The sequence below is a fragment of the Heptranchias perlo genome, chromosome 8 (genome assembly GCF_035084215.1).
Source record: "Heptranchias perlo isolate sHepPer1 chromosome 8, sHepPer1.hap1, whole genome shotgun sequence".
NCBI lineage: Eukaryota > Metazoa > Chordata > Chondrichthyes > Hexanchiformes > Hexanchidae > Heptranchias > Heptranchias perlo.
Window position 1 is genome coordinate 3,567,632 of NC_090332.1, and position 12,936 is coordinate 3,580,567.

General features: G+C 43.4%; 1 protein-coding gene across 1 annotated transcript in view; it reads left to right on the forward strand.

The window, feature by feature from the left end:
• The window catches only part of col12a1a (collagen, type XII, alpha 1a), a 256,730-nt gene that overhangs the window by 216,065 nt on the left and 27,729 nt on the right, over nt 1-12,936 (forward strand). Inside the window, exons 57-59 of the mRNA XM_067988546.1 lie at nt 585-638; nt 2,337-2,390; nt 6,150-6,221. Coding sequence (XP_067844647.1) covers nt 585-638; nt 2,337-2,390; nt 6,150-6,221 — 180 coding nt within the window. The remainder of the gene's footprint in view (nt 1-584; nt 639-2,336; nt 2,391-6,149; nt 6,222-12,936) is intronic.

Below are 12,936 nucleotides of genomic sequence, written 5' to 3' on the forward strand. Positions count from 1 at the left end.
TCCAAAAGGACCTGATATTCTGTGATGTTTGTGCCATTTTGTATGAAGTTTTTTTTTAAATCTTCATATTGCACGGGTGGCAGTAGTTCAATCTGGTTTGCACCATGGTTTAAATTGTCATCTAATTCCTCTTTAGTTGGGTTTATCGTCTTGTAATCCACTCCCTGCCCTTGAGCATCCAATACTCTGATACAGGTCTGGAATGCATTACACACATTGTAAATCTCAATACAACTTCAAAGGGCACAGAAACCACTAGGCATTTTAAATACGTTTCGTTTACAAGTCATTCCACATGTGTCAAGTCCACAACTGGAACAACGCGAAGGGATGCTTGGGTGCCGTGCCACTGGCAGTTTATTTTGCGAGAAAGGGTGGTCCTTTAAGAGTTTGAAAAGGCAATTTATAATGTAGATCGTAGCAATGTATTGAGAATTTAAGTTTTTGTCTGTTTTCATGTGTGTTTCTACAGACTAACGATTAAAGTCAGATACTGTGCCATTAAGAAGTACATATGATAATGCTTTTTTAATAAAGGTGGATTTTAATAGCGGCGTCTGACTGAAGGCTTTGTTTGTTAACAGGGATCAGTCGGTCGTGTTGGCCCATCAGGTACACCAGGATCAGAGGGTCCAAGGGTAGGTACCATTTCAGTCATTCAAAAGAAATCAGTTTACATGCTCGTTCACTAGAAGGTACCACAGTAAATATTTTCTATCCTAACTTGCGTTTGCTGATACTGCAGTGTAAAGGCAGCCTCCAGATTTCCCCCAGGATTTAAAGCTATGGATGGTTCAGTAGGTAAGAGGCAATTTCCAGGATGGAACTGAGTCATATGGAACAGGAGGGTCTCGGAGCCCCGTCCATGGATGATGCTGTTAGTTGATCTCAGCTGGGAAGAGGGCAGGAGCGGCCCTGGACCAGGAAAGGAAGAAACTTAGCCAGGGTTCCTATTCCTGATCGCCTCCCAGTGAGTCCCCTACCAGAAAGTTAGAACATGATGGGGGGTAATTATCTAACATGGGGCTTGTGTGTGATGCCCTCCAGGGACAAACAGTCTGCAAACTGTCATGGTAAAGCCTCATACATGAGGAGTGGGTACTTGGGTGAGGCACAGGAGGGCTGTTGGCACTCATGGATCGTACCCCAGCAGAAGTCAGAGCCTTCAGGAGAGCGAGGGGAGAGGGAGGGGTGGAAAAGTGAGATGAACTTACTGTAATGGGCAACGCAGTGATAAGGAATCATCCTTAGTTCCCTAGTTGGCTTCATATCGGCAAAGAGTGTATTAATGGGTTAGGTTAGGACTTATGCACATTGGTTGACAGGCGAATATTTGTTATGTAATGTAACTTGCTGCAATGAATGGTTGAAGGGAACACAGTCTGTCACAGTCTCCATAATGTAGAAGAAAGAAAGCAGAAATACTTATATGAAGAAGGAAAAATTGAATTTATATAGCATCTTTCACATCCTCGGGATGCCCCAAAGGTCTTCACATCTGAAGAATTACTTTTGAAGTATGATCACTATTGGCAAACATGACGGCCAAATTGCACACAGCAAGGTTCCACAAACAGTAATGAGATGAATAACCAGTTAATTTGTATTTTTATGGAATTGTTTGAGGGAGGAATAGTGATCAGGATACCACTCTCTGCTCTTCATTGAGCAGTGACATAGTGACCTAGCTTTTCCAGTCATAATGCCAATGGTAACCCAATAAGATGAATGGGTTACCATCATAAAACCTAGGCCGGCATCTTTACCGTTCACCAGAACAAGTAGAAGGCACTTTGGTTTAACGAAGGAGAGCATCTCCTACAATGTAGCACTCCCCCTGTACTAGATTATAAGGCCAAGTCATGCTGAGGGGCCTGAACCAACAACCTTCAGACCCTGAGATGCAGGTCCTACCAACTGAGCCAAGCTGAAAAACAACTAAGTGGCTCTTTACCACTGTTACCTTGTGGGCCTCGGAGTTACTCACTTAACTGACTGAATGACTGTTGACGGCTAAACTAGGCACAATAGCGAGGGAAACGGCCTTGTAAAAAAAACTGAGCATCAAAATGAATGAGTTTGAATCTTTTTCTTGTATTACAGAAGATAATGTATTAGATGCCCACCGTTGACCAAACAATCTGGAGTGAAATTGGTCTCAGGTGGTGGCACAAAAGGGCGATAGAGAATTGGCCGCCCATTTTAAACCATGCCAAGAATGTGCCGCTGGGCGTTCGGATTTCTGGGGCCATATTTTGAGGGGTGTACATTTAATGCTAAAAGGCACAATAACTCATTTTGATTTCTTTTAAAACTGTATTTCTTTTATATTATAGGGCTTCCCAGGTAAAGATGGATCTGTCGGTCCTCGAGGGCCTCCAGGACCAATCGTAAGTCATATCTTCAGGAATAAATGCTGCTATTGAACGTCTTTAAATAATGTTGAGACTTGCGGTCAATCTTCAGCTTAACAGCATCCATTTAAAACTTCAACACACCGGCTCCTTACTAACCCTCGATACTAAAGACAGAAAGCATGGAACGAGAAAAGACAGTTCGAGCCATCAAATCTGCACAATCATGAACTCTTACTCCCCCTGATTCATTTAATCTATAAAGCTATAGATGCTTACAGCAAAGCAGGAAGCCATTCGGCCCGTCATGTCTGTGCCAACTGTTTGCTCGAGCAATCCAAAACTAATCCCACCGTCCCATAGCCATGTATCTTCCTCTGCCTCAAATGTTTATCCATTTTCCCCTTGAAAGATGCAATGGTCTCTCCTCAACCACTCCCTGTAGTAAAGCATTCCATGCTTCAATAACACTACGAAAGATTCTGCAAAGTTTGTCTCTCCTCCACCCCACCCCACCCACACCTGAGCAAAGCAAATCCACAACACCTATCTAACTCTACATACGTCCTGCACACAGGGGTGATAGGATTTGTTTATGATGAAAGACTTTGAAACCGAAGGCTTTATTCACCAGAGTAGAGAAAGTTACAGGAAGTATTCAAAACTGTGAAAACATTCAATGATGAAAGATTTTTCCCACTGGTCACTGAATTGGGAAGAAAGCGGCAGAAACTCAAGATAAATACTGGATAAAGGTCATAGAAATATTTGAACATAAATGGCTTTTAAAGTCGAGTCAATCATGCTGTCTAGGAGGGAATTCAATAAACACATGAAGAAAGATGATAAACAAGGTTAAAAAGTTAGGGCTAGAGTACATAGCTCCAATATCGAGAAAAGACTAACATAGGTTTGATGGGCCAAATAGCCTCCTTCTGTACTTACATTTCTATGCTTATACATCGTTGACTTGCCTTCCTTGGCATGATATTTCCATGGCCACAGCAATTCAGGAATCACTGGCGGTAAGATTCAACTTGGGCAGGAGTGTAAAACTGGTGTTATCAGATCGGACACCCATTATACAACCCGCCTGATTCTACTTTCCATTGACGGGTGACCAATCTGATACTGCCAGTTTCCCATCTCCCCGCTGGAGTTGGAAGTTATCCCCTGTTGTGTTTTTTACAGCATTCAGTTAGCCCTACCTGTACTTCACCTTGTAACGCTCGTCCTGTTCCTCTCTGGATAATCATCTAGACCTTTTTGAGAAAGTGTTTGGAAGTTCGCAACATTAAATTTACACCTTTCATGCCGTCGCTCAAATCACATTACAGCCCTCTCTACACCGGCTCCAGTCCACTAAATGATGTCACAAGTTGAAGAGATAACACAAGAAACCTGGCTCTGGTTCAACCGATGACACCATTGTTGGAACAGCCCGGAGAGAGCAGGAAAACCACTGAATCTGTAATTACATTTAAAAGAAACTTAAACCATAGCAATGTAAGGAATCCAATAACTTGTCAGCATTCCAAGGGTCATCGCCTTTTGTCACTGTGGAGGGAGAGGAGCCAGAACATCATGCATTTATTGCCATCATCTCTTGGTCAAGCAACACGCCAACACATGGGGACAAAAATTGCATGATGGTAAAGCGGTGACGAATGAAACAAAATACTTAAAACCATTGGGGTTTACAGCACGGAAGGGGGCCTTTCAGCACATCGTGTCTGTATCTTCTCTTGCCAAGTGCAATCCAAGATTAACCTCTCTGACCTACACTCTCCCCATAGCCCTGTATCAACCTCTGCTTCAAATATTTATCCAACATCCCCTTGAAAGATGCAATGGTCTCCGCCTCATCCACTCCCTGTGGCAAAGCATTCTGCACTCTAACAATCCCGTGTAAAGAAATCCTAACCTCTCCCCTCTCTTAGAAACTGTTTTAAATTGATGGCCCCTCGTCACTGACTCCCCACCCAGAGGACATAAACTTTCTCGATTAACTCTATCAAAAGACTTCATACAATAACAACAACAACCTGCATTTATGTAGCAGCTTTAATGTAGTAAAATGTCCCAAGGCGCTTCACAGGAGCGATTATCAAACAAAATTTCACACCGTGCCACATAAGGAGATATTAGGACAGGTGACCAAAAGCTTGGTCAAAGAGGTAGGTTTTAAGGAGCGTCTTAAAGGAGGAGAGAGAGGCGGAGAGCTTAGGGCCCAGGCAGCTGAAGGCACGACCGCCAATGGTGGAACGATTAAAATCGGGGATGCACGAGAGGCCAGAATTGGAGGAGTGCAGAGATCTCGGAGGGTTGTAGGGCTGGAGGAGGTTACAGAGATAGGGAGGGGCGAGGCCACGGAGGGATTTGAAAACAAGGATGAGGGTTTTATAATCGAGACGTTCTGGGACTGGGAGCCAATGTAGGTCAGCGAGCACAGGGGCGATGGGAGAAAAGGACTCGGTCCGAGTTAGGAAAGGGACAGCACAACATTAAAGCCTCTATTAAATCTCCTTAGCCTTCCCTGCTCCAATAGAATGCCTCAGTATCTCAAGTCTCTCCTCATAACTGTACTCTCCAGCCATTTTTGTATGAAAGCTGAGTGTCTTTAAAAGGCTTGCTGCCAACTTATTTTAATTGGAGGTTTGGTTTTAGTTTTGTGCGTTGATGTCAGTATGACCCTGCCTTTATTTTTTCCTTGTTCTGCCATTGACAGCGGTGTAGTAGAAATCTTTATATATAATTTCCACTGTTGTGTCATCTAAATGGGTATATCCGTGTAATGGTTATGTTACTGGACTAGTAATCCAGAGAACATGAGTTCAAATCCTACTATCTCAGTTTGAGAATTTGAATTAATTAAAAAAAAATTGGAAATAAAAAGCTTGTATCAGTAAACGTGACCATGAAGCTGTCAGATTGTTGTAAACACTAAAGTCCTTTAGGGAAGGAAACCTGCCGTCTTTCCCGGTCTGTCCAATATGTGACTCCTGTCCCACATCAACGTGGTTGACTCTTAACAGCCCTCTGTGTATCATGAAGTCCCACCACCACCTTCTCAGGCCAACGAGGGCAAGAAACGCTGGCCTTGCCAGCGATGCCCACATCCCGAGAATGTTTTTTTTCCAAACATAAACGTTGTATATTTTACATTAGTAAAAGCTGATTCAATCCTGGCTACGTATTGAGGAACCCAAGACTTTGAGAGGTCGGATCATGCCCCCTTCGTTCACCCCAACTTACACACTTTCTGATTCAGGAGCAGTATGACAGCGACCTCGGGAGTGAAGTCACTTAAGGTTAGGGGATAACGTGAGGAGATCCTGAGGTGGAAATTACAATTAGCGCAGTTCTCTTAATTTGCGTGGAGCACTTTCCTCTGATGCTATTTCAAACATTAACGTAACAGGTTAGTGGCTTCGTTGAAATAGCACAGAGAGGAACGTGGTGTGTTACACATTTGTACAAGAACAGGATCGAGTATAATCCTTATCCTCAGACATCAATATATTTTTTAAATGTGTCACTTGCCCTTCCAAGGCAAGTAAAGAATCAGACCTTGTTTGCTCAGGCCTGCTTTCAAGCAATGAAAGGTCAAATGAATTTTAATCTGATGCTTCACATTCCCCTTCCTCATGCATAATCTCAAGCTTCACTTTCTCTGACACACCAGCTAATCGTGCTTATGGAACTACTTTGGACAGTTGTAGCTGTATGCCTTTACTAGATAAGTATTACTAACAGACTGCTAAGACTCACACCTTGCTCCGTTTTGCTTTTTAGGGTTCACCAGGTAACCCAGGTCCTCCTGGTCCTCCTGGCAGTCAAGGAAAACAAGGTGGCATGGGATCATCGGTAAGTGATCAACTTAACTAACTCGATACCTTGGTTCAAATTAAGATGAGGAAGGGTCGACCAATGTTCGCCATGCCTCGGCTGATGTCTGCGGGATCTTTTATCTTCCTCAAAATATTATCTTCCCTTTGTAACTGCACAGAGACCAAGCCCTAGGCAGCAGTTGAGAGGACAGCTGGCCAACATGGGCATCCCCACAGTCTTTGGCAAAGCCGAGTTGTGCTCTGTTGGTAGGGGAGAGTGAGGATGAGGGTGCAGAGCTTGAAGGTGCCTCCTGTCCGGAAAGGGAGCTTACCTTCTGTTTGTGCTGCACTTAAAAACTCCAGTCAAGTCTACCAAGTCATTGGACATTTCTCTCTCTCGTTTTCCCTTGTATGCTTTCACCCACACCCTTGGCCTGGTGTCCCTGGGATTCAGGCGTGGGCACCAGCTTGCAAACACCTTGCCATCTCCCTACCACTGCCAAGATAGCCCTAGACTGAATCTCTGCACAATTTGCATGCATTGTGTACACCTTCATATACCCCTCCTCTTTAGTGCTTTATCGTAAAGTCTCAAGGTCCCTGCAACCATACAGGCGAATTTCACGGGTCAGTTGTCCTTGTTATATTTGTCCTCAATTGTTGTGCAATGAAATATTTTCATCTCTGATTCAGTAATTATGACTTGAATTTTTTTCTCCTCTCCATCATTAACCACTGGGGACTAATTTCTCTCCTTCATCTGCATATGAATGAGTAGATGGCATTTAAAAATAACTTTGGCCTTGACATCACACTGTGCAATATTCGTTTAATGCGTCTGTACGAATTTTCTCTGCCTCCTATGAGCAGGGGAATTTCAGAACAATTTATTCAACATTTGGACAATGATATCGCACAGGGTAATTTCAAAGCCTTTACGATTCTCACTGTTGACTGTTTCAAACTGTGCGTAATCAAACTGATTTGAGCTGAATTTGTTTTAGTTCTTTGACTTGTCAGTAAGTGAAGCTCAGATGTGGCCTCAGTATAGTGCTCTTCACGATAATGTTGTCATGGGACTAGTGTTGTTTCTAACTGATCCTGATCTAATGCGTATTGATGAAGCCTTGCCTTATGTCTTTAGTTTGCTCCAGAGTCTTTAGTCTAGGTTTTCCACTATCGACGTAGTTTCGACCCGATTGACCATTTTTACAACAGACTCAAATGGAAATGTGTTATTTGCACCCAATTTTCCGAAGCCAATTCATTAGCATAACTGCAGGTGCAAGTTTGGAGGGGGGTAGGGAGCAAATTGGTGGTGGGAACAAAAAATTGTGTGTGAGAGAAATTTAAAGGGTTGAGGAAAGTTAAGAGGGAGTGTCACAGTAGGTAGACAAAAATCCTGAAATACTTCAGGGAGTCTTGAAAGACATTGCAACCCATTAACAGCCTCCGCCAAGATTGAAGGAGCAGGGGACCAAGCAATGACAGGCAAAATTGAAGGGAAAGAGAAGCCAAGGTGGAAGCATGAGTCTGTGGGCAGGTAATGGTGCAGATCATGCTGCACAGAGTAATTGTGAGGGTGGTGGTCCTCTGGCTTCTTCCAGCACGTCTGCAAGGAGGTAGAGCCAATGTTTAGGTCACAGCTGACTGCTGCTGTTACTGGCTGCGTCAGCCCTACGCTGTGTGGTAACTGCAGATGCCTTTGCAACAGGTGGTACAGCTCTGCATCTGCCACTCCGCTAACCCAGACCCTGAGAAGATAATTCCCCATCGATGTTGCCAGGTGGATGTGCCAGGGACTGTAGATGCGGTTGGCGGCATCTTGACAGGGATGGTCAATCAGGCTATGCTGGCTGCTGACCACCCTGGCATGCCTTCTTTCGCACTGTGACTCTTTTTAAAATTATCTTTCTTGGCATATGCGCATTGCTAGCAAGGCCAGCATTTATTACCCGTTCTGAACGCACATAACTATGATAAAAGCCAAAACTGTAAATATCGAAAGGCAATAGAACAGCAATAAAATTAACTTTTGAATTCAGCAGCTACTTCACATTAGGACTCTTGTTCCTTGTGGGTTAAATTGTTTGTGTAGGTTTGCAGCTCTGCAGTACATTCTCATAGGAAAAATAGTGTCATGTTCCAGGATTTCAGACTGGTTTCCAGATATAGTTCTATCATAGAAAAATGTAGAAAGCTACATATGGGAATGTGGACCACAAATAGATCAATGAGATTGTTGGCAGCCTTTCAGTTCCAGATGAAGGAAAGGAATTCCGCACACATCCTTCAGCTAAGGTAACCTCTCGGTTCTCTTGGGAAGTAAATTCGTCTGTGACCTGTTGTTAACGACTTGGTTAATGCTGAAGTTCCTCTGTGTTATATTTATAATGAATTGATTAACGTCTTGGGGTGCAGTTCCTCTGTGTGATAAGAACATAAGAAATAGGAGCAGGAGCAGGCCATACAGCCCCTCGAGCCTGCTCCGCCATTCAATCAGATCAAGGCTGATATTTGACCTCAACTCCACTTTCCTGCCCGATCCCCATATCCCTTGATTCCCCTAGAGTCCAAAAATCTATCGATCTCAGCCTTGAGAAAGAAACAGAGTTAACGTTTCAGGTCGAAGAACTTTCGTCAGAACAGTTCTGACGAAAGGTTTCTTTCTCCACAGATGCTGCCTGACTTGCTGAGCTTCTCCAGCATTTTCTGTTTTTATTTTAGTGTAAAAGGTATACAGGGCGCAGAATTCTTAAATTGCATGCAGGAGAACTTTTTCAGTCAGTACATAGCAAGCCCAACAAGAGAGGGGGGGCAGTTATGGACTTAATTTTAGGGAATGAAGCTGGGCAGGTGGAAGGAGTATCAGTGGGAGAGCATTTTGCTGATAGTGATAATAATTCAGTTAGATTTAGCATAGTTATGGAAAAGGACAAAGATAGAACAGGAGTAAAAGTTCTCAATTGGGGAAATGCCAATTTTACTAAACTGAGAAGTGATTTAGCAAAAGTGGACTGGAAACAGCTGCTTGAAGGTAAATTAGTGTCAGAACAGTGGGAGGCATTCAAGGAGGAGATAGTGAGGGTTCAGAACAAACATGTTCCCACAAAGAAAAAGGGTGAGACTCCCAAATCTAGATCCCCCTGGATGACAAGGAGCATACAGGGTAAGATAAGGCAAAAAAGGGAAGCTTATGTCAGATACCGAGAGCTCAATACTGCAGAAAGCCTAGAGGAGTATAGAAAGTGCAGGGGTGTAATTAAAAAGGAGATTAGGAAAGCAAAAAGGAGGCATGTAAAAATACTGGCAAGAAAAATTAAGGAAAACCCAAAAAATGTTTTATAAATATATTAAGAGCAAGAGGATAACTAAGGAAAGAGTAGGGCCTATTGGAGAACAAAAAGGTAACCTGTGTGTGGAGGTGGAAGAGGTGGGTATGATTCTTAATGAATACTTTGCGTTTGTCTTCACAAAAGAGAGGGACGATGCAGAGATTGTAGTTAAGGAGGAGAAATGTGAAATATTCAGTGGGATAAACATAGTGAGAGGGGAAATATTAAGGGGATTAGCATCTTTGAAAGTAGATAAATCGCCAGGCCTGGATGAAATGTATCCCAGGCTGTTAGGAGAAGCAAGGGAGGAAATAGCGGAATCTCTGACCATCATTTTCCAATCCTCCCTGGCTACAGACGTGGTGCCGGAGGATTGGAGGACTGCTAACGTTGTACTGTTGTTTAAAAAGGGATAAAGGGATAGACTGAGTAATTACAGGCCAGTCAGTCGAACCTCGGTGGTGGACAAATTATTGGAATCAATTCTGGGGGACAGCATAAATCGTCATTTAGTAAGGCACGGAGTAATCAAGGACAGTCAGCATGGGTTTGTTAAGGGAAGGTCATGTCTGACTAACTTGATTGAATTTTTTGAGGAGGTAACAAGGAGGGGCGATGAGGGTAATGCGTTTGATGTAGTCCAAATGGCTTTTGACAAGGTCCCACATGGCAGACTGGTCAAAAAAGTAAGAGCCCATGGGATCCAAGGGAAAGTAGCAAGTTGGATCCAAAATTGGCTCAGTGGCAGGAAGCAAAAAGTAATGGTCAATGGCTGTTTCCAGTGGGGTTCCGCAGGGCTCAGTACTCGGTCCCTTGCTTTTTGTGATATATATTAATGATTTGGACTTGAATGTAGGGGGCATGATCGAGAAGTTTGGAGATGATACAAAATTTGGCTGTGTGGTTGATAGTAAGGAGGAAAGATGTAGGCTGCAGGAAGATAGCAGTGGACTGGTCAGGTGGGCAAAAAAGTGGCAAATGGAATTCAATCTGGAGAAGTGTGAGGTAATGCATTTGGGGAGGGCAAACAAGGTAAGGGAATACACAATAAATGGAAGGATACTGAGAGGTGTAGAGGAACAGAGGGACCTTGGAGTGCATGTCCACAGATCCCTGAAGGAAGCAGGACACGTAGATAAGATGCTTAAGAAGGCATACGGGATAGTTTATTAGCCGAGGCATAGAATATAAGAGCAGGGAGTTTATGCTAGAACTGTAGAAAACATTGGTTCGGCCACAGCTTGAGTACTGCGTACAGCTCTGGTCACCACATTGTAGGAAAGATGTGATTGCACTAAAGAGGGTACAGAGGAGATTTACGAGGATATTGGGCTGGAGAATTTTAGCTATGAGGAAAGATTGGATAGGCTGGGGTTGTCTTCTTTGGAACAAAGGAGGCTATGGGGAGATTTAATTGAGGTGTATAAAATTGTGAGGGGCCTAGATAGAGTGGATATTTGTAATGAATTGATGCGTTGGAGTGTAGTATCTCTGTAATATTTGTAATGAATTGAGTGTAGTATTTCTGCATAATATTTGTAATGAATTGATGTGCTGGAGTGCAGTAAGTCTGTGTAATATTTGTAATGAATTGATGTGTTGGAGTGCAGTAAGTCTGTGTAATATTTGTAATGAATTGATGTGTTGGAGTGCAGTAAGTCTGTGTAATATTTGTAATGAATTGATGTGTTGGAGTGCAGTATCTCTGTGTAATATTTGTAATGAATTGATGTGTTGGAGTGCAGTAAGTCTGTGTAATATTTGTAATGAATTGATGTGTTGGAGTGCAGTAAGTCTGTGTAATATTTGTAATGAATTGATGTGTTGGAGTGCAGTAAGTCTGTGTAATATTTGTAATGATGTGGAGATGCCGGTGATGGACTGGGGTTGACAATTGTAAACAATTTTACAACACCAAGTTATAGTCCAGCAATTTTATTTTAAATTCACAAGCTTTCGGAGATTTTCTCCTTCCTCAGGCAAATGTTTCAAGAGCTCCTTGAAGCCTACGCATTTATACATATAGAACAATACATGGTGTTTACAGACTGCCCCTGCAACTGCCCGTTGCCAAGGCAATCACCGTGTTCAGACAGAGAGGTGTCACCTGCAGAACCCCCGAATACACATTCAACAAAAAAACAAACAGGGAAAAAAAACAGAGAAAAAAAACACAGAGAGAGGCAGAAACATCCGGAAGGCAGAGAGAGCCAGCAAATGACCCATTATATTAAAAACAGATAACATTTGTTCGATGGTGGGGTAACGTGTAGCGTGACATGAACCCAAGATCCCGGTTGAGGCCGTCCTCATGGGTGCGGAACTTGGCTATCAATTTCTGCTCGACGATTTTGCGTTGTCGTGTGTCTCGAAGGCCGCCTTGGAGTACGCTTACCCGAAGGTCGGTGGATGAATGTCCATGACTGCTGAAGTGTTCCCCGACTGGGAGGGAACCCTCCTGTTTGGCGATTGTTGCGCGGTGTCCGTTCATCCGTTGTCGCAGCGTCTGCATGGTCTCGCCAATGTACCATGCTCTGGGGCATCCTTTCCTGCAACAGGAAAGGATGTTGCAGGAAAGGATGCCCCAGAGCATGGTACATTGGCGAGACCATGCAGACGCTGCGACAACGGATGAACGGACACCGCGCAACAATCGCCAAACAGGAGGGTTCCCTCCCAGTCGGGGAACACTTCAGCAGTCATGGACATTCATCCACCGACCTTCGGGTAAGCGTACTCCAAGGCGGCCTTCGAGACACACGACAACGCAAAATCGTCGAGCAGAAATTGATAGCCAAATTCCGCACCCATGAGGACGGCCTCAACCGGGATCTTGGGTTCATGTCACGCTACACGTTACCCCACCATCGAACAAATGTTATCTGTTTTTAATATAATGGGTCATTTGCTGGCTCTCTCTGCCTTCCGGATGTTTCTGCCTCTCTCTGTGTTTTTTTTCTCTGTTTTTTTTCCCTGTTTGTTTTTTTGTTGAATGTGTATTCGGGGGTTCTGCAGGTGTAATGAATTGATGTGTTGGAGTGCAGTAAGTCTGTGTAATATTTGTAATGAATTGATGTTTTGGAGTGCAGTAAGTCTGTGTAATATTTGTAATGAATTGATGTGTTGGAGTGCAGTATCCCTGTGTAATATTTGTAATGAACTGTGTCTATTTGCGTGTGTATTTTGGCGAATGCTCCTTGCCCAATCGCATTACTTACTTCTCAATAACTCCTTCTCTTGCTCGGTATCCATTTTTTCCTTACATCTCTGTGGATTTTGGTTTTGTTCTACATTAAAGAAACTGTTTAAATGCAAGTTGTTTAATTGTGTGACACAGTGGAGTGAAGGGCCTCTGCATTATATTCGTAATGAACGAATTAACACGGTCGGGTGAAATTCCTTTGCCCGCTTGTAAAA